Genomic DNA, 22299 nt, shown 5'->3' on the forward strand with positions numbered 1-22299 from the left:
CATCTTTTCTCGGTACGTTTCTTCGTAAACCGAGCTTATGGTTTGCCGATCTCGGTTTGTACCGGAGAAAACCGGAGTGCGGTTTTCACCTCTAACAATATCTAGTCTAATTTGATTAGTTGGGAGTTGGACACATGGTAACAGATTTAAAGTTTTCCCACAAATAAAATTTTCACATCTTTATATATAAATCTGCAGTCTAATCGTAATTTAAAAAAAAATGTTTGAGTTTTCATTTACACATTTTTATAAAATATAACATTTTCAAGTTTGATAAAATATATTTTTGAATCCCATTTACATTGGATTTCTGCATTTACAAAAATCTTGTATTTTTCCTGTGGACACTGTCATCATGTAGTCTCTAACAAGTTCCAATGATGGTCTTGCATCACAATAACCATTGTAATTGAAAGAAAACGCACCAAACTGATTCGTATATGGTTGTTTTACAACAAGAACAATAGCCAAAATCATGTCTTACTTTTCCTACATCCTGTCTGAAACCACAAAAACCCAACAGAAAAAACCCAAAAAAGTACAGAGAAAATATAATTCTTGCAGCCACAAAATAGTAACAATGGCTCCCTCCAAACTGATTCATCATAGAAGATTATCATCATCATCATCATCTCACCTTCATCCCCATCGGAGAAGACTCAATTATAACATACTAAAACCAGACAACAAACTCCAAATCTTCCATATGATCATTAGCTCTCCATGAGGCTTCTTCTTATGTACATCAATTTTTCAATCAACTCTTTGTTGCTTCCTTTCGATTTACTCTTCTTTCCAGATTCGACCGGTCACTCTCAACTTGAGTTCTTGCCTATCCCCTCCAGAGAAGTAGAGTGCGAGGTTTCTTGGGATGATGAGACCGTCTTGGCTGTCCCGGACTTTCCTGTGACTGTCACGGATGCTTCTAGGGATCCCTTGCCATGTTAGTTTACGTCCGTGAGCTCCTACTTCCAAGCTATAACTGAACTTCTTCGCCTCGTTTTCATCTCCCATGAAACGAAGGAATGCCATGTACACTGGAGCCATCCCCAGCTGGAACGCCTCAAAGTGTAAACAGAACTGTCTCCCAAAACAGTTGAACACCTGGAATCCGATTTAAAAAACAAAACTTAAGAAACCAAGATGCGAGATAAAGAGCAAAGTAACATGTGATGAAAGACTAAGATAAAAATGAGAGAGCAACCGTTTTAGATGTGGCTTATTGAGCCAGCAGAAACAAAAGTAAACTGAGAGAAAATTGGGCTTAGAAAGAGGAACAAAGCGAGAACCGGAAAAGCAGCCAATAAGGGAGTTTTCTGCGCTAACAGAGCAGGAATGTGAACCTATGCCTTCTGCTCATGGCAGCGGATCGACAAATCCAAAATCTAATGCAAACTTGGGCAAAATAAGAGTAGCACAAGTAGCTTCAACTAAAGATGGAGATTACAATAGTTCCTAATAAGGATCCAATCTGTTTTTTTGGAAAGAGAGCTAGAGCCAAGAAAAATTCATGCTTCAGGATAAAGAGAGTGACAGAAGGTGAATGTGAAGCTTATGTCAAATGACAATAAAATAAGCAAAAGTCAATAGTGATATAATAACACAAGCTACGTGAAAATTTCATTTGAAAGAAATAACCTGAGTCGGACTTTAAATTTAAGACCTTTGAAAAGAGAAGGAAACATATCGAAAGAAGAAAATTTTACCGTAAGCATCCATGTAGCATTTTCGACCTCATGTGGATTTGACTTTACATAACGGTGGTTAAAAGTGCATCCATCATGCATATCGACTTTGTGATCATCTTTGAGATGCACAACTAGTGTGGGGATATCACCTGTAACTGAGCACTCAGAGCCAGCATAAGGGCAAGTGTACGGCCTAAACCTGCAATGCTGCTCGTGCTTAAGCTTGCTATAGTAAGGGAAAATGTCATGACACCCCAAATTCTGGTACCGGCATGGAACTTCCAACGACTCAGCAACTTTCTCCAGTGCTAAGCATCTTATGTTACCAAGCTCGTAGCGACATGTGGGGCATGTGTTCTGCACTCTCACTTTGCAGTTTGAACATAAGGTGTGGCCATTTGGACACTGTAGAATTTAACATCGTTAAGAACATGAACATTGCATTACAAATCTTTAAGTAGAAAAAGGTGACAGACCTGATGAATTGGAGGGTACATTAAATTTGTACATACGGGACATTCAAGAAGCTCATAAACACCATTATTCGAATGCATCCCATATTTTCCAATGCCTGCGCTACCTGGCTTTGTAGGTTTGTTATTATTAACTTCAACTTTTGCCATTTTAACCTCGTAATCCATTCCCGTCGAATTAGATTCCAGGACCTCTTTCAAAGCACTGCCTCCAGGAGCCATGGTGAGTCCAAATCCCTAATTCAATAGAATGAGATGCCCTTGTATCTCACTTGTAGTCAGTTGATTTACTTCTTTTGGATCTATTTGTTATTCTGCAGGAGGAGAAAGGAATCAAGACCAATATAAGCTTATCTGATTCACATGTCATATAAATTGAGAAAAAAGTAGACTAAGGGGCAGATACTTAGTTCACTTGATCAAGTCTTTTTACTTTATTTCTGGCATCTGTTAGCTTCTTAAGGAAAACAAAAGAATAAAAATGAGATAATTCAAAGAAAACAAACAATTGAGGTAAAACATTAAATGCACATTCAGGTAGGTACCAAAGCAATAGGCCTAAAGCTATGAACAATGCTAAAAGCTAGACCTTTGCACATTCCAATGACTTTAACAGTTAACAGTAATCAATCGCAGAACATCAAAGAAGATAACAAAACAAATAGTAAAAACATTGCCTCTTTACAGACAATCCTTTTCAATCTAACTAGACAGAGAAACATAATAATGGATCTAACTAGAACAGAAATCAAGAAAATCTAACCTTCTGACAGCTAACAAAGATCGTGCAAGCAAGGTTTCAAAGTTCAATCTAAACCAGGTTTAACCAGAAGTCTATAGAGAACGGTGTTTGAAAATGCACAACCCCAATATCATAAATCTCAACATTATCTTTGCCCTACTGAAACGATTTCACACAATCCACCATTGAATCAAAACGATTCAAAGACGACAAAACAGAGAAAAGGTTTTCCCAAAAATTCGAAATTTTATTTGACCTTACGAGATATATTTCCCCAAAAAAAAGTGAGCTAGATTCGTCACATGATGCCTCCTGATATCAAAGATAAAGCACCACCGGCCCGAGAATCCGACCCGAAAACCAATTTCAGAATTCGGTGATGCTCGATCTTTTTCCCCGATTTCAAAATTATATAAAAAAAAAAAAATCCCCGAATTCAAAAGGAGGAGGAGAAGAAGTTCATTACCCGGAGGAAATTCCAGACTCAGCGTTCGCGTGATTATCAGTTTTTGGTTTGCTTCAGATTCAAATTAAGAGGAGAATTCGATCGATTTTTGAAAAAAAAAAAATATTTGAGGATTTCCCAGAAAACGAAAACAGACGGGAGGAGGCGGAGGAGGATGGTTGTGTCCTGTCTTGTTCGTATCGGTGAAAGCCATTAATGGTGGTCTCTGTTTTGTCTTTATTCCACTTTTAAAACCACCGAATCACAATTCACGAAGGTGGTTCCCTTTTTTTTTAAGAAATATATTAATCTCTCTTAATTACAATTATTTATATTTATCCTATTTTGTACTACTATCTTCATGATTATTACTATTCGAGTATTTTTTCCCATTATGGTGCGTTACAACTTACAACGCTCGAGTACTTTCTTTATGTATTTATTTGTTCAGATATCTAACAGAACATAAAAGGAAAAGTATTTCCTCGTTTTTAAATTTTTATTGCATCACATTCTTCACTTATGCAAAATTCCAATAATACTTTTATCCCCTAAAATAATACCATTTATACGTTTGTGACTTGTAAGTGAAAAACAAAAGAAGCAGTAAATAGCAGGTAAAGACTTTGAAATGATAGTCTCTACTCTCCAGTTTGGTCTCCAAAAGTAAATTTCTGTTGAGTAAAAATACAAAATAGTGACCAATTGCTAAATATCTAATAACCATTTCAAATTATTTATCTTATTGGCTAGAGTTCGTGCATCGAATACCGAGACGACGCTCTTTTCCCGCACACATCATTTGAGTTTTTTTTCTTAAATAAATGAGTCTTCTCTCAATTTAAAATTTAGGTTTAACAAAGTTTTAATACCTGCCATTGACGTAATTTTAGTCTACTTAGACATGTTTGATGGAGTATTTTTGAATTTGTCAATCATTTTTGTGCTGTGAGCACCTCCAATGGGGAGGTTCTTAGAAATTTTTTTAAATGTTAAGAGATTAAAAATAAATTTAATTAATTAAAAAATAAGAATCAATCCTTACAACTCTTATTTGAAAACCCCATTTTTCAGAGATTCTACATTTGTCACTTTCTCATTAGTCTATTTTAATTTTTAGAATTAAAATTTAATTAAATAATTATATTATATTATAATATTAATATTTATTTGTTTAAAATCTCAAATTAAAAACTCTACCACTGAAGATGGTCTAAGGATATAAACGAAAAATTATATTTAATTAAACAGAGCATTATTAAGCTGATAGATTTTAGCAACATGCTGAAGGCTGAAGCTTATATATATTACAAATGTTCACGAATTTTTTTCAATTCTAATAGTAATTGCTGAAAGCCTGAAAATAGTTGAAGATGACCCTTTTTGTGGGGTTTAATTGTTTTCCCCATCGTGTGAATGTATTTATGCGGGGTTTTTTAATATCATAATAATATGCCAGAAATAAAAAAAATCTTAACTCAAGAGTTTTGTTCTCATCAAAAGTGAAATAATTGAAAGAAAACATGAAGATAATTTACAAGAATAATTTACGTGTCGGATGTCGCTGTGCGCATGTGACATGTACACTACTTAAAGTATTTTGGATTTTTTCGAGAACCACATATATCGTTTTGTAACATATTCGTCAAAGCAAAAACAGAAAAAAAAATGACGTCGCCTGAGAGATTCGAACTCTCGCGGGGAAACCCCATGTACTTAGCAGGCACACGCCTTAACCACTCGGCCAAAGCGACTTACTGACAGGAATCTGCAAGTATAATATATATTTATAGTAAAACTGTCAACATGATGCCAACATTGTCTGTATGTTTAGAAGATTCATGATTTATACTTTTCTCAATTATTTTCTTATTGAAGAATTTTTTTTGTCAACTTAAAATCCAACAAAATGTTAGGTTGACTTTAGAGTGGAATAGTATTTCTCGATATAAAAGTTTTTAGATAGAATCAAAATCTTGGCTTTTGACTTTTATCCATAGAGATAACTTGATATTTATAATTTAGAGTAGATTAGTATGATCTAAAATATATTCGAAGAACTATAATCCAGTACGAGTCCAATAAGAACACATTCCACATTGGATTCACTGGATTGAGAAAATATGGCCAGGTTCAATCAGAAAAGATATATTCCTGAAAAAGACAAGATCATAAAACTTTGATTAAAATACCATCCCTATTGCGAAAGTTACAAAACAAATACAACAAACCAACAAGCACCAAGAAAAATAAAGTTACAATCTTCTTCTTCATCATCTTCCACAGATTGAAAGATTTGTTTTTTATTTGTTTCAAGTAAATCTCCTTCTCCTAGGCGGGCGAGAATCTGCACTGTCTACATCAGAAACCCTGGAGCCATTCTCATTTCTTCTCCTCGAAGAAGATGTCGACAGAGTGACCATAGAATCAATCTCAACTGCAGTATCCACCTGACTCTCCGAGTTTATAACAGCTGCAATGCTTGAGAATGAGTCTCTATCATCAACCACAACAGGAGCATGATGGTTTTGCTCTTGGTGGTTCCTCCCCAATGGATGAGTTCTAAAATACGCATCTACGAGCCTCTCAGCAGAACTCAAAGCGGAGGTGAACGTTGAGATCCTTGCGACTCGGTGCGACTGTAACTGTCTCCTGATCAACAGAGGATGGAATCTTGTGGTGGTTTCTCCTTCAAGTTCAGGAGCAATGTTCGGGTTCAGGTCGATATCCTCTGATGCTGCTGCAATGGCGGCTGCTGCAGCACTAGCCTGGCTCTGCTCTGATCTAACTCCCCTAGAAGTCATCAACCGGTTAAGAATTGAATTGGCTCGATCGTTCACTCTTTCTGACGCCTCGCGGTTACTAAAATCAGGTAACGGGGTTGAATCCCTGTCAAACCTACTCTGTAGACGTCTAATCATCTCTTCCATCGGTATTGTAAAAGGCGACCTTTGAATTGTATTCCTCAAACTCTCGATGCGTCTCGCGTGGGGTCTCATAGGGATCTTAGTATCTAAACTCTCTTCAATTTCTCTTTTATGGTTTCCACGCCCATAGATCGGTGTCACGGTTTTAGGGGTCACCTCTCCTTTGCAAACTGGACATTCCTTTGCATCCGAGATTTGTAACCATTGGTATAGACAAGGCCAACAGTAAAGATGGCCACAACAGGTGAGAACCGGCTCCTTTGAAAGATCCAAACATATATTACAGTCGAAAAAGTTACCGTCGCTGCCACTGTTTTTCTCGACATCAGCTTTCTTCTCCGATACACCGTCCCCAATCGCTCCATCTCCGTTCTCACACATTTTCAAATCCTCATTGCCTCTTTCACTACCCTCACCAGTCTGCAAAGAAGCTCCATTTACAGAACTTCCCATCAACTGGTTCAGTTCAATAGCCATGGTATGGGTTTCAGACAGAACCGGGATTGGGAGATTAAGTTGTCTGAATCGCGTCCTATGCCGGGTCCTGATCCTCGTCACAGCTTCCGAGGATCTCTCAGAAGGCTCATTAGTCCAGTCAGCCAAATTCACAGTCTCGTTTGGTGCCGGTAGGAGATCTGACTCAGGACCAGGCCCAAGATTCAAATCCAGGTTCATTGTGTCAGCTAACTCCTCACCCATCAATAAACAATTGTACTTCGCAGGATCTTTATTATCCTGCATGGAGGAGATACGATGACCCAATATAAGCTTATTCGGGTTCACAAGTTGTTTTGATAAAACTTCAAAAAGGTGAACAAAGAAAGTCATATCAAACAAAATCAAATAGGTAGATCTCATAAAAACAATCAATCTAGCTTCTTTGCAGGCACACACTCGACAAACAAAAACACAATGCGAAAGCTTTCGTAATATATTCACCCAAGATAAGTAAAACCATTAACAAAAAGAACATAGACAACGTTAAAAACATTAGTGAAACAAGAAGACAAAGCCAGACTTTAAAAGCTAAGAGATGGTGCACAAGAAAAGCTAAGGCCAGGTGAATTAACAAAAGGAGAAGCAAATATGTAGCAAAATTTCGAGCTTTGCAATAGAAAAAATGCTGATTCAATCCTGAATATCTAAATTCAACATAAAGAAATTCAGAAGAAGAGATATTTACCGCGGAAGCAATTTACAGGCGAGAGAGTTGGTGTAATCTCAGATTTGCTTCAGATTCAAATGATAACGATGGGTTAACGAAGAGAAGAAGAAGAAGAAGAAGAAACCGAGTCTCTGGACGAACAAGGCGCTAATTACAAATAGAGATGGCAAGAGACCAACCATTATTCCATTACTGAGCCCTAGATCTCCAAAAAACAATTAGGGGATAACAGCATCAAGAAACCCCCAATCAGAAAACCCTAATTCTCTCAAGTCCCCGCCTGAGAAATCTGCAATTCTAATATATAAAAAAACCCAGATTGAACAAAACCCAAGCTTTCGTCGACTCTCGATCCAGCAAAAATCAGCCTACGAAACCCAGAAACCGATACAAATCATACCCCCAAAAAAATGATAAAACAAAAAAAAAATCAGAAAATCTGGAGCTGGAGAGAGGAACAATCAACGACCTGGAACTGGACTAGGTCGGTAAAATCAGAAGAAAAATGGTTGATTCAATCAGCTACAACACCAAGCTCAGAGCTCGTGAAAGCTAGCTGAAGCACCCCACAACGCCATGGAAATTCGCCCTTTTTCCTTTAGACACAAACGTCCAAATCTTGTCAAAATTTGCTAAGTGGGAAAACGAACCGAAACCTCTAAGCAGAGAGAGAGAGAGAAGAGAGGGAGAGGAATCTGGTACGCTCCGGTTCAGGCAAAGAACAGTCTAAAACTCTTAAAGTTCCACGCGATGATCACGCTCTCTTGTGATCGGACGGCTAGGGAAATATTAGAATCATTTGTGAGACGAGTTTCTTTTCTGATTATAGAAAAAAATATGCTGTTAATGTGCACCTCTCTATTGTTTATATATATTATTTGATCTCTTAAAAAGATACCCAATGATGTCTATAAATAAATGTATACCAAATCTCATTAGGTGTCCTTCGTTTTTGGTGTGAAAACCCATATTTAGATGCTAATCTTTATATATTCTTCGTTTTCATACAAAGTTATAGGAGTGCAATTTATTATGCAAATCACATTTTTTGACTCTCGCTAAGTTTAAAGGGTTCATCAACTCTGCTAGCTGACACGTCCAATAAATATGATAATTTAGCAAGTGTATATACTCTGCCAATTTTATTTTGAACTTTTTGTTTTAGAATGGTCTATAATACAGAAGAAAGTAGCTTCTTATTCCAAGAAGTAGCTTCTTGTACCTATTCTCTCCTCATCAACTCTTAGTAAACCAAGAGGATAAGAGCTATCCAAAATTGAAAACAAAAGCTCTCTGATACTAGCTATAGATAGGCCATTCCAAAAAGGAAGAAGTTCTTGTTCACCTGAGGATCTTTACTTGACTTGACCAATATCGATACAATACACAATTACAGGGGAAGGAAAATGTCAACCTTGAAGTGCAGGTCTTTATCAATCTCTGAGATGATTAGCTCAGGATCATCTGCATTGCCTTGACCATTTATAGGTCATGAGTGCCAGCCAAAAATATGAACCCTTTTTTCAAAACCAGATTCTGAAAGTAGCTATCAACAAATGGAGGCTTCTACAATCTGCCATTGTTAACACAAGAATTACTGGACCAAAGCTGAGTTTAAATATGACTCACTCTGACCAAGGCACCCGGTGAGTCGATAAACCCTATCCAACTCTTATCACAGTGTACATTCAAAAACCCGAGGAGATAAACTATCCTATTAGTTCATGGCAAGCTTTTCGCATAACGATTGATATGCCACAGTGCAGAGCTTGAATTTTTCCTCGGCTGCATTCTGTGTTTCATATCATATCAATTTGTGATTAGTGACGAGAAACGCATCCCGAGCTCTACACATTAAGTAGCTCAAAACACAATGGAGGCGTGATTAGAGATTGTATGGATTACCTTGGTAGAGTCGTGGTGACGATCTGGATGCCATCTTAATGCACAAGCTCGGTATCTGAGGAAAAAGTTGGCCAGCAAGAGTCAAGATGAGAAATAAAACATGATATATGTAATTATAGTTTCCCTATGATGAGATGAAGTGACTAATTTACTTACGCATTTTTGACATCTTCAAGATTTAAGGGACCTGAGGAACTCAGACCAAGTTCCTGTCTATGAGACTCTTGGTTTGAGCCTAAGTCGCTGAATTCTGTTGAAGTATATCCGTCGTCTTGTTCTTGTTTATCTTCGTCTTGATCTAATCGTCGTCTCGAGCCCCAAGATCGTCCAGAACTGTTAGAAGAATACCTCCACGAGCGAGTTTCCCCCTCTTCATGGGTGTTTGAACCAGAGAAATCTCGGGATCTCCATCGAGATTTGCTCTCTTTATGTGTGAATGAGCAAGAGAAACCCCTGGATCCACCCAATGTAGTCCGTATAAAGTATTCGATTTCAGATCCCTCATCAACTCCGCAGAAATCAAAACAACCTACACAGATTAAAAAGCACTGTTGGTGACCAAAAATCAACATCCAAATTAACTGAAACCAACAACAAAACAACAAATCTAGAAATTCATAAGACTGCCTTTTGTTTACTTAAATATACACCATTAGCAGCTAAACAGTCTATAGAACAAAAGAAACAAAGGCCTCATTGTATAAGCAATTACCAAACTAGTATATCCCTATATAGTACAGTTTTCAGCCATAGAAGAGGAACCAGAAGCAAAGAAGAGTTGTCTTACTTTTATCCAAACTATGAGGGATGTGTCTACCAATCCGGTTTCTTTTGCAAACCCTTGAGTACTGTTTTTCAAACCACGAGGCGTGCTTACCAGAGTAATCAAACCCATCACTCCAAATCTGTTGAAACAAATTAGTATCTAAAGTGCATCAAACTGAGAACTTTTACAATGAAACGAAAAAAATGTTCAATTCCGATAAACAAGCTCGAACATTTGACATTACCCCAAATAAATGTTCTGCAAAAGCATTCACATTGCGACGTAAGTCTGGCTTTGCCCTATTTCTTCCAGAGCTCCTGTTTCGAGCTTTTGAATTCTGACAGATATATAGATGACGAATGGAGAAATTCAAGTTATCCATAGGTTCAAACTCTGAACACTAAAAACATATCCAAAATCTGGACAAGAAATCGGAGAAATTATATAATCCATAGCACATATACAAGCAAATGTGAAGAAGAAGAAGAAGAAGAGGAAGAAGAAGAAGAGAGAGAGAGAGAGAGAGAGAGAGAGAGAGACTGACGGATTGATGATTGCGTTGTAGGATGGGAGTAGAATGGAAAAAGGCAGTATTGAGGTGAGAAGGATTGGCTTGCGGCTTGAGAATCGCTGCTCTAACGGCGGCGATCATTCTCCGGCGGCGAAAAGAAGATCCGAGGCGTTTTGGACTCGGGCTTGACTCAACCCACCGTTGAGGCATATGTACCGGTTGATAAAAACTTTTTTTTTTTTTTTGACATCGGTTTAGACTTGGTAGAGTATAAACCAGACATTTCAAGGACTTTAATTCGGTGGGTCTAAATGATCTAAGTTAATGGCTTCTACCCCTTTGTTATGTATATAGCTGTCTCTACAAGGCCCAGCCCAACAGGTACGCTGCAAAAGTAAACCGGCTGAGACATGAGATTGAGATTTAAGACTATCACTACTGTAACTTTTATGAAGAAGGAAGAAATAATTACATGTCAAGAAACGCTCACACATTAGACACATAGAGTCATTACTACTTTACTAGGCAATGCAGACGAAGGAGTGTGAAAGAAAGGTAGGCAAGACAGTGGAGACGTAAACCCTTCTCAATCATATGTGGATCATGACATCAACAAATGAACAAAGTAGATATGTGATCTAATTAAGTAAACCCTTGATCAATGAGAGTACTTATGATTTTGTATTATCTCAACCGTAATAGAGTCCTATAAATCTCATCAGCATTGTGTCCGCCACCACCGTGTCCACCTCTTGCAGCGACGGAGGTTATCAAAAGGGCTAAGATTAGACCGCCGGTCAAGAATTGCATCACTATCATCATCTTCTGTGAGCAAAGCCGTGCTTCATGTCTTGTGAGTTAGGCATTAGCCTAACGCCACCAAAAATTGAAAAAAGTTTAAGGCCACAATTTTATTAATTAGTTCATGTATATAGTTAATGAGGTAAATATTGTTGGGTTATTCCTTTAAGATAAGCCAATATACTAGTATTATTGATATTTATTTTTATGGATATTCAAACATAAAAAAGGAAAATTTAAAAAGGAAATTTTAACTAAAAACTTAAAATAAGTATAATTAAAAAAGTCTCACATCCATATCTAAATGAGGAGGTCTATAATTTTTCTTCAATATAAGCATTAGTATCAATTAAATTCTTTTTAAGCTTAAAAACCAATGTTCAAACAAAGTTTGGGTTTGACTGGATCAATCGACTTGAAAAATTTTAATTAGTATTTCCAGATTTATCTGGTTTTTAAAAGTACCCACAAAATCTAGTATCAATTAAAATCTTTTTAAGCTTAAAAACCAATGTTTAAACAAAGTTTGGGTTTGACTGAATCAATCGGTTTGAAAATTTTTAATTAGTATTTCTAGATTTATTTGGTTTTTAAAAGTCTGACTGGATTGTCAGCCGATTCCCGGTTATACGTTACATAGCCGTCTGATTTGTGGTTAAACAACTCGATTATGTGAGTTTGGTAAATAATTTTTTAGAAAAGAAAAGAAGAAAAATTATGTTTTATAATTTTTATAATTTTGGTTATTATTATTTTTTTGTATGTTTAAGATGATATTTTAATACTAATTTTTTGTAAGGGTCACATTTTTTTAGTTCGCCTAAAGCCACCGCAGATCTAAACACGGCATTGTCTGTCTGTGAGGAACAAGATTTCATCATTTTCTCTTCAGGAGAAAGCACTCTTCGTTTTAATCTATAAATTAAAAGAGGATTATAGTAATTTGAAGCAAATCCAAACTAATACGATATGAAGCACGGCATATCCGCATATATAGTAAATCTAAGTGCTGATAAAATCGAAAAATAAAATAAAGTGCTCATAAGTTTAGCTTAATTTAAGTTTATCTTTTTTTTTTTACCTTTTAATTTTTTTTTTGGGGGGCTAAAGACTGAAATTTGGATCAAAAATTATATTTCTCTATAGCCATTAAATTACTTACTATATACAAATCAGATGCTATTTTGTACGGTGTATTTTGAATGTGATTGTGAACTTAATATCGTGTATCATTGTGATGTGTGAACGGATGGATGTGAGTAGCGAAAGCTGAGTGCAATATATTTGGATCGTCGATTGTTCACACACAGCAAATGCTTCTAATTAAGCCATATGGTGAGTGGAAGAGAAAATATACAGTATTATAGGACGAGCATAAACAAATCATGCTTCATAAGCCTCTTTTTCAACTTTCTGTTCTCATATATTCCTCTACGAAGGCTTTTTGTTTACCAAATTGACAAATCTTTAATTCAAATGTTCGATTAAATATGATCGACAGCGTGACTTACTCACACAAAAAGCCTTCTAAAGAACAAAGTCATAATTCTGATATGTTCTTCAGAATCTCAAATTTCAGACACTTTTATAAACGCAGCGTAAACAAAACACAAGACAACACACACGTCATCGTCAAAACCATATTTGATCCGTCATCGGAAACGCTATTACCATGATTCTTATGATGACCGAACCAAAATATGCCACCACCGCGACCACCACCGCCACGACCACACCACCACCTCTTGCGGCGACGGAAGTTATCAAAAGGGCTAGGATCAGACCGGCGGTCATGAATTTCACCATAATCTTCATGAGTGAGGAAGAAGACTTCATCATCTTCTTCAGGGAAAATAAGGAACTCGTAGAAACAGGACAAGCAAGCACTCTTGATTTCAAACTGTAACGGAGAAAAGAAAACTTCAAGAAAATAGCAACTTGGAGTTTTGCATGGATCCAAGCCTCAGCTAATATATATACTCGACATCAATTAATTTGGCAGCGTGGCAGCGTGACTTAATTACCTCAATTAATTACTATACTGCAATGTATAATTTCTTAAGTTAGATTTGAGTATCGTCCTTTATGGGAACGACGACTCTTTCCATTTTTTCCCCAAGAAAACAAATTAATGGAAATAAGTATGTATGTTAAAACATCAATTAATACGATATGAAGTACGCAGGAAAATTGGCTTTTTTCTACTTAAACTATGAAAAAATGTTAAATTCATTTCTAAACTTTATCTGGTGGTTAAACATTCTTCAAGTTCTTAGTTATTTGAATTTCATATCTAAACTTTTGTTTTTATGCTAAAACGTAGGTGAGACCAAGAGCGGTCAAGTCTTGTTGACGTGGCCGCCACATCCGCAATGTTAAGAAAAAAAAAATCAGGACGAAATGGGTAAGAGAATTTTCATGACCAACGACGATGAAGAGGAGTTGAAGAAATCCAAAAATTTTACAACTCCCAAGAAGAAAACCGGTAAATCCAAGAATGATTCTTTAAAAGCAGAAGTTTCATTCTCTTATGTATCCCCAATTCGATCGGAGATGACAAAGAGGCAGAAAAAAATATTTTGGGCTGCAATAAACATTGGAGATTGAGTCGATAGTGCATTGAAGGACATGGCGGTTGTGATAAAACAGTTAAACCAATCTGATGAAGGAATTGAAGCCATCAAGTCCTTTTGGTATCTCTGTCCTTTCGAGGCTCAAGACTCCATTGATAACATACTCCTCGAACTATACAAAGTAATTGAGAACAACTCTTCTTTTTTTTTATTATTATGCAAGTGTTATGTATGTTTTCTTTAGTGTTAATATGTGAAAATGGGTTTTTGCAGAAGTCAGAGAGGATCAAAGAAGAAGCTGAATTACTTTGCACAAACTGAAATCACTCGAACAAGGAATGGGACTTAGTGGTAGATTTATTAGAGCTAAAAAGATAAGGCAAACATGTCACAATGACTATCGAGCAAGAGAAAACAAGGTGACAATTTACTCCTCTCTTGTTCTCTTAATGAGTACTTTTGTCTCTTGAACTGTCTTCTCCATTGTTCATTCCACATTTTAGGGTACTAGGAAACTTCAGCTGGGTTCATTTACAGCTACATAACTATGAAAAATAACCCAAGAAGGAAAAGAAACTCGACCAGAACATGATTCATAATTTCCATGAATATGGGTCTGTTCTTTTCTCGGACGCTGCATCGGCGGCTGCGGCAACATAAAACGGCAGTTGCTGTAAAAATTAACAAAGCAAAACGAAGATGCAAAGGTGTTCCGAGGTGTTCCTGGAAAATACACCTGGAACATGCTGATGCTTATATCAAAGATACTGCAGATTGTATGAAGAGTGGATCTAAGACGAGCTGGACAGATATTGCAGAGGAGGAGGAAGAAGAAGAAGAAGAGAGATTGCAGGCAGAGCTTGAAACTGCAGCGATTTAGGATCTAATCGTACTGGTTATATCAAGTTTTTTGGTCCGAGAAATTGTATAGGCTTGACATTGAAATATATTCATAGACAACAAAAAAAGCATAGGCATATGTAATTACACTCCAGAACAAATTTTAGTTTTTTTTAGAAAGAAATTCAATAACAAAACACACGATACACAAAAAACAGAGATTCAATTTGATAGAGACGACACCGTCAGATTCAGCTTCATTGTAGTAGACTCTTATTGGAACTAATTTTCTTATCTTTAGGTTTTTTCTCTTCTTCGTCTTCTCCAATCGAATTGGGAATACATGAGAGAGCAGTTCGAATAAAATTATGAATGAGTGTACTTTTCCGACTGGTTCTGAATCCCTAAATCGATTATGTTGCCGTCGAGTGTCAAAGGTTTGAATGAAAGAGGAGGAAGTAAAAAAAAAAACAAAGCGATGCCGTTTTCTCCTATAACTAAACAATTTTAGTTTTCTTTTGTTAAATCCGCAAATCCAAAACGACACCGTTGATGACGTGGATGTCACATAAACGTTCGTTTAACGGATTGTTAACACTGATTGGATGGAAATTGGTTTACGCACAAAAACAATAGCTTAAGGATGAAATTCAAATTTTTATAACAATTAAGTATGTTTACACCAGAAAATTTGTTTAGGTTTAAATTTAACATTTTTCAATAGATTAAGTTGGCATAGGCCAATTTTCCGAAGTACGCGTACTATAATGGCAAGTTTTCTTTTTAACGTATTGTAAGTTTTTCCTTTTTTTTCTAAACATTTATATTTCAAAACAAAAACATTAAGCTCAAACAAATAATGGGAGACTATGTTTTAAAGGTTTGGAGGTATGAATGCTGACAACTTTTGTGGGAAAATCTTTGTGGGAAAATCCGCCTCCCGTTTATCCGGTTTGATATCGGTTTTCTATGTACCGATACCAATGCATACATTTGATCATATTGTTGAGGAAAGACACTTGTCTAAGCCACACAAAAACAAAATTAAATAACCACATTTTTCTTGTAAGAAATAGTATGTCACATTTTTCTTATAACAGTAAATTTTGAGGTTATAAATTTTAGGATCATTTAGTATATACCAAAATTTGACCACTTAATTAAATATATACCAAAAGATATTTTAAAATTAAGTGGCTTATGCCACATCAGCAAAACTTCACATTTTTACCCATACATCCAATTGACGTCACTACATTTGCAAAAAAAAAAGAGAAATTAACCGACAGCAGCATTTAATGCTCGTCAGTTGGGATCAGAGATAGTCTTGATAATTATTTTCTGGATAATGACACCTGTCACCTGCCACAAGATATGGTGTATCATATGTGGTAGATGCGATATAACGGTTTATGTATTATGGTTATCGTTTGCTAAATTTGATGTATATATATCCGATAACTACATATGAGTGTTATCATTTGTCCGGATTATGCTAATACAAATTAACATGTTAACAATACTTATTGTTACATGTTAACAATGACATATGTTAACATCTATATTTGTTAACAATGATATATGTTAATATTTCTACTTGTTAACAATAATATCTAAGTATTATAACATGTTAACATAGTTTGTTACTATGGTGTAGTAAAATATATGATATTTGTTAACGTGCTAATAATAATATCAGATATTTATTAAAATGTTAACAATAATATGTAGTGTTTGTTGGCGTGTTATCCGATATTTGATAGCGTGGTAACAATAATAACAAGTATTGTCCAAATGTTATAAGTACAATATTATTGTTAATATGTTAACATATTAGTTAGTGATGTAAAATATAAGAGAGCATCTGTAATTTAGTTGGACCCAACTAAAAAATGGTAAATAACTACTTTCTCTCTCTATTGACCTTGTTGTTTTATCTTTCCTCTATTTTGTTTCGATTACAGCGAACAATTGTATGTGAAATATACACAATATTTCTTGACACCTTTTCGTATCTTTAAGATCTACCGCATGAGAGAAAACTTAATTTTTCAGATATATGTCTTATGGGTTTTATGAACTTTTTTCAGTGAATAGTATGTGGTCAAAACCACTTTTCAAGACCACTTAATTTTTATATTATCTATTAGTATATAGTGATATTACTCTTTAAAATAACCACATTATTAGTATTATTTATTGACAATGAAAAACTAATAAACATGTGAAAAGCTAATTTAATCTGATAATCCACATTGACTAAAGATGATTGGCCACATTTGATTGCGAGTCCTCTTTATTAAATTAAACAGTAAATAAAAGACTCAGCTCGCTCGCTCTCTCTCGTCTTCTTCTTCTTCATTCCTCAGAACGCAGCGAAATATCAAACCAATCTTTGACTTTCCCCTTTCTACCTTCTTTTTCTTCAATGGCATTGATACAACATGGTTCAGTTTCTGGGACTTGTGCGGTTCGGTTGAGCTTCTCATCCGCCGCGTCACCACCGTCGTCTCTCAATTTTCAGCCGGAGAAGAAGGGTTGGAGGAGGAGTTGCTGCCGGAGAATGATATGTAGAGCTATGGTTCAAGAGGCGATTCAAGGGATTCCTTCGGTTTACGCCAGAGAAATGGAGCGTCTCTCTGCTAAGGAATCGCTGATTCTAGCCGTAAAGTCATTCTTAAATACCATTTTATTTTTCTCTCGTATTTAGGTCTTTGATTTCCAAAATCTGAATTTGAAGTTTTGAGATGCTCTCCTTATGTCCCCGTTGCTTAGAAATTGGTGAGAATTAGGTTGAATTTGGTAATCCGGTATCGGAAATTCTTAGATTGCTTGGATGGAAATTAAAAGGTTGCAACTTTATTAGTGAAATAGTGTTTTTGATTCTCTCTGTTAGATTTCTGAAAACCATTTTTAGATTACAGTTCAATGATGCTGGAGGCTTCGAGGCTTTAGTTACAGGGAAGATCACTGATTTGCAAAAGATTGATGTGAATGAGAGGATAACGACTCTTGAGCGTCTTAACCCAACTCCTAGACCAACCACGTATGTGTCTTGATTTCAGCTTCAGGTTTTTAAGGTCTTATGTGCTTTTTTCTTAGGGACAGTGCCATTAACTGGTTCCTAATAGCTTTCCAGGTCTCCTTATCTTGAAGGGAGATGGAGTTTCGAGTGGTTTGGATCCAACACTCCTGGCTCACTTGCTGCTCGGGTTATATTCGAGTCAGTCTTCTTACAATCTGCTCATCGATAAGCTTAGAAACATTTTGTTCATATCCCTACATTTTTTTTGTAAGCATTCCTCTTATCTGTTTGGAATTGTCTCAGGAGGTTTCCTTCCACATTGGCGAGTCTATCCAATATGGACATAGTCATTAAGGATGCTAACACAAAGGCCACCGCAAACATCAAACTGCTAAACATGGTTAATATACTCTTCCCTGATAAGAACTATGGATTTATAATGCACACTTAAAAAAAAAAAGTTATTTGTCTCTGTTGGAAAAAAAAATGCAGATAGAAAACAAAGTCATTCTGTCATCGAAACTGACAGTGGAAGGGCCTTTGAGGATGAGAGAAGAGTATCTAGAGGGAATGCTCGAGTCGCCAACGGTGATCGAAGAAGCATTACCTGAACAGCTAAGAGGTTTATTTGGTCAAGCTACCACCACGTTGCAGCAGCTTCCTGAACCTATCAAGGGCACTCTAACCAATGGTCTAAGAATTCCACTTGGTAAGCCATAACCAACATTTTAACTTTTTCCTCCTCACAAGGTAACATTGTAACCACGCGGTGTTGGACTTTCAGGTGGATCTTACCAGAGATTCTTCATGATATCTTATCTAGACGACGAGATTCTTGTAAGTTCATGAAAATGTTATGTTCATTGAAGTTGAAGCTTACCAAAATATTAAACGGGTCTTCTCTGTTGTTGTTGTGTAGATTGTAAGAGATACCGCGGGAGTGCCTGAAGTACTGACGAGGGTGGAAACATCGTCTTCATCAAGCATTGTAGATAATCTTGAATACAACAGTTAGAAACAGGTCCATGCATATGTTACCCTGTTTCTGTCTGTAAATGTAAAAGAGAAAAAAAGTGTATACAACTTACCAACCTTGAACACAATACATATATCTCCGGACACACTGAGACCTCTTTTCTTCTTCTACGTTGTCTTTTGTCTAAGTCGATTATCAAAAATTTGTCATCACTTTGAACAAAAGAGGAGTTTACAGGTCCTCCTTCGAAGACTATCTTTTCATGTTTTTTCTTCCCTCTATAGTATTAGGAATTGGGTTTCAAGCAAATATTTTGAAAGAGATGCTAATTCAATCAGTAGCGTGTACTTTTGTGTCAAAATCGCATAGAGGACGTAGAAGAAAACAAACTAAAAATGGATACAATAAATAGTTTAAATGACATGTATTAGTGTTTAACACGATGAACAAATCGTAAGACATTAATGGAGACATAAAATGGAGTCTAAGCTCTTCATCAAATAAATTAATTAGTCTCCTATTAAACAAAATAATAATAAATTAAATTTATTTCCACAAAAAAAACCTAATAAACAGAATAAAAGACACAAATTAAACAAGAAAACAGACTGTTACTTCGTTTGAGAGACAAGAGTTACGCGAATTGGTGACGAGAATCTGAGAAAATTGATCCACCATGTAAATGAGAGGAAGAAGACGAATTAGAAGAAGCAGAAGCGTCCATGGACAAGGGCAAATAAGGAAATTCACCAAGTTCTTGGATAAGCCCTTCGAAATCTCCCAAACCATTCAAGAACCCTCCTGAGCTCTCACCAACGCCATTATTACCGTTCCAAGTCATCGAGATCTCTTCATTATCTTCCATTTCCGAGTTTAAGCAAAACCTTTGATCACCATGGTCGGGTTCTCTTAGTGACTCCATGCTGATCATGTCTTGGACTTGACGCTGAATGTCTCTTCTATGTTTTGCTTTGGAAACGCCACGTTCTTCTGGTTTGCCGGTTAGGCTTTGCACGAGCTCACGGAAGTTGGCAACGTCAGTCTTGATGATCTCAGGAGCAAATATGTGAATTATTCGGATCTTTGGCTTTGATTTGGTTATTGAGTATGATTGTTTGTGCATCGCTATGGTTGATGTTGAGGTTCTTCTTTTCTCGAAGATCGTGGCTTCCATTTTTAGAAATAATTAGGGTTTCTTTCCTAGAGAGGGAGAGAGAGAGAGAGAGAGAGAGAGAGAGAGAGTTGGTGAATGTGATTGTAAGTGGATATATGTAAAGCTTATATAGGAGGAGAGGAAATGATAAGCAACAAACACTTTTATTATCTTAAACCATTCCTCTTGATCAGTATTTTAAATCCTGTTAAATACTGTGATATGTGGAGTTTATATATATGAACTAGCGATTGGCAACTAATTTAATGGTTGTTATAGTTGATAACCGGGAAACCCACGTTGTGGTCAAAACACATATTCAAATTTATTATAGTTGCCACGTAAATTCTCTATGTTAGTTACAAACATATGTAGTTAACAGAAATCTCTGGTCTTGTACTCTTGTTGATATATATTTATTGAATTTGATTAAAATAAATTCACTTGTTAATCAAACAAACAAAAAAATGAAACTAGTCGGATTAATTAATTTCGTGTAACTGTGTAAGTATGCCTCCCAATATATGAAACAGACGAACAAGAAGGGCATATCCCCTCCCACTAACCAAGTCCTCATGTTGTAATTTCTTTAATATCTCATTTTAATATTTAACGTAATAATTGAAATCTTTATGTTTTGTGTCTGTTTGTGCTAGTGTATAATAGATTAATGCAGGTGGTCCTAATTCATTGATTAAACAAATAAGTAAGATTTCACAAACTTGGCCCCATGTAATGCACACAAACTCAACAAACTTATGATTGTATTTTTTTTTGTTCTTTCCACAAGTACTAAACTTCTTGATAATATGAATTAATTAACTAACCTGTTAAGAATTAATACGGCTTTATGTATACCCATATTATAATAATATGACTCAACAATTCAATGTGAAACAAAACATATATATATATAATTGGTGTATATGAAAGTAAATTTACTTATATTTATATTATTATGTTAGTCATGATATATATCAATTTTGGCATAGATTAGTATATTATGGACCTTCAACTCACATCAGTTTCTAACTAAGTTTTAGCCACACAAAAAAAAAAAGAAAAAAAAACTGCATTGTGTGTTGAAACGATATAATTGATAGTTCAATCTTCAAAGTAACTACCTTATACACACATCCTAATGTATTCACATGAGTTTATATTAAAGAAGACCATTTGAGAACAATAGAAGATATTAGCCCTTTGTCAAACAAAAAAACAAAACAAAAGAAGATATTAATCATCAAATGGAGACAAAATATAATGTAGAAAAGTTGGAGGTAAATGATAAAGTAGAATGTGAAGACATGGAGATGGCATGACTCTGCGGTGATTCTCACTCACCTTTTACCTTTAGTTGTCTTACGTCCTTCTTCTCATAATGCACGAGGCAGTTTCACACTTTCACTTCCGTGCGTCTATTTTTGACAAGTTTTCTTCTTTTCCTTCTTCTTTATCAAAACTGACAACTTTATTTTACCAGTAGAAAAGAAAGGATTAATACTAATAATTAATTTTAACAAAAATGTTTTATTACTTATATATTATATATATATATCTTTCTGGATTATCTCATCTAACGTACTATATATATAGTTACTGTATATACAATTTATTACATATATCATATATATATATATATATTAGTTATCTAAAACAAATCGAAATCTATATACAACAAGCTCATATACTTAACTATATTAGTGATCAACCACGAATAAGAAAAGAATTTTATACCAATACGCATAGGCATAGCTATATATATATATATATCATTAATTAATATATGTAGCTATGACAACTTTACAAGAAAATAAAATAACGAAGACAACTAGCGTCCTACTATATATAACTAAAATACCTCAACACAAAAATTGGTACTTAGAGTACATATACGTGTATCGATCATCTTAATAAAAACAAATTAAACCTTAAATAACCCCCTAGGTTTTTGTCGCACGATCTGAACTTTGTCTCAGATAGTTCGAACTAAATTAAACTATGGTTGTTTTTTTTTAATATTAGGTAAGCTATATATAAATATACAGGGAAATAGACTTCAATGGTGAACGATCACTACAAGATACAACGATTAATTGCCGTTGGATGTAGAAGTGAAGAGTAGAGATATGAAAGACATCCAACGGCTAGAATTAAAAAAGAGAGAGAGAGCTGAAACTTAACACTTAAACTAATGAAGGGGTCTGGTTTGTACAGCAACGGCGTGCGTCAGAGACACAGAGTCGAACACACGAGAGTCTTGTGCTCTCTTCTAGATTCGGCCCACATGCGGGTAACTACGCCGTTAG

The 22299-nt window shown here is 35.6% G+C and overlaps 5 protein-coding genes and 1 non-coding gene across 6 annotated transcripts; 1 reads left to right on the forward strand and 5 right to left on the reverse strand.

Annotated features, from left to right (window-relative positions):
* Positions 1-437: 437 nt before the first annotated feature.
* On the reverse strand, positions 438-3578 carry LOC18019792 (E3 ubiquitin-protein ligase SINAT2). The gene is made up of 4 exons (XM_006402750.2): positions 3370-3578; positions 2165-2475; positions 1707-2093; positions 438-1104 (listed from the first exon to the last, which is right to left on the reverse strand). Exons 2-4 carry the CDS (start codon positions 2381-2383, stop codon positions 784-786), a joined length of 927 nt encoding a protein of 308 aa, XP_006402813.1. The 5' UTR covers positions 2384-2475; positions 3370-3578; the 3' UTR covers positions 438-783.
* Positions 3579-5020: 1442 nt separating this feature from the next.
* Positions 5021-5102, reverse strand: TRNAS-GCU. The gene has a single exon. It is a non-coding gene; the product is annotated as a tRNA-Ser (tRNA).
* A 397-nt stretch (positions 5103-5499) lies between these two features.
* On the reverse strand, positions 5500-8084 carry LOC18019793. The gene is made up of 2 exons (XM_006402751.2): positions 7459-8084; positions 5500-7010 (listed from the first exon to the last, which is right to left on the reverse strand). Exon 2 carries the CDS (start codon positions 6972-6974, stop codon positions 5661-5663), a length of 1314 nt encoding a protein of 437 aa, XP_006402814.1. The 5' UTR covers positions 6975-7010; positions 7459-8084; the 3' UTR covers positions 5500-5660.
* Positions 8085-8974: 890 nt separating this feature from the next.
* On the reverse strand, positions 8975-10786 carry LOC18019794. Its single transcript, XM_006402752.2, has 6 exons — positions 10656-10786; positions 10356-10448; positions 10133-10250; positions 9502-9874; positions 9346-9400; positions 8975-9232 (listed from the first exon to the last, which is right to left on the reverse strand). The coding sequence occupies exons 1-6, from the start codon at positions 10761-10763 to the stop codon at positions 9158-9160; spliced, it is 822 nt and encodes a 273-aa protein (XP_006402815.1). The 5' UTR covers positions 10764-10786; the 3' UTR covers positions 8975-9157.
* A 6384-nt stretch (positions 10787-17170) lies between these two features.
* On the forward strand, positions 17171-19029 carry LOC18019795 (probable plastid-lipid-associated protein 9, chloroplastic). The gene is made up of 7 exons (XM_006402753.2): positions 17171-17501; positions 17761-17882; positions 17976-18059; positions 18165-18261; positions 18354-18570; positions 18646-18698; positions 18781-19029. Exons 1-7 carry the CDS (start codon positions 17265-17267, stop codon positions 18874-18876), a joined length of 906 nt encoding a protein of 301 aa, XP_006402816.1. The 5' UTR covers positions 17171-17264; the 3' UTR covers positions 18877-19029.
* Positions 19030-19394: 365 nt separating this feature from the next.
* Positions 19395-20028, reverse strand: LOC18019796 (VQ motif-containing protein 25). Its single transcript, XM_006402754.2, has one exon. It carries the CDS (start codon positions 20009-20011, stop codon positions 19472-19474), a length of 540 nt encoding a protein of 179 aa, XP_006402817.1. The 5' UTR covers positions 20012-20028; the 3' UTR covers positions 19395-19471.
* Between the last annotated feature and the right edge of the window lie 2271 nt (positions 20029-22299).

This window comes from Eutrema salsugineum, unplaced genomic scaffold (assembly GCF_000478725.1).
Source record: "Eutrema salsugineum unplaced genomic scaffold, Eutsalg1_0 scaffold_19, whole genome shotgun sequence".
Lineage (NCBI taxonomy): Eukaryota > Viridiplantae > Streptophyta > Magnoliopsida > Brassicales > Brassicaceae > Eutrema > Eutrema salsugineum.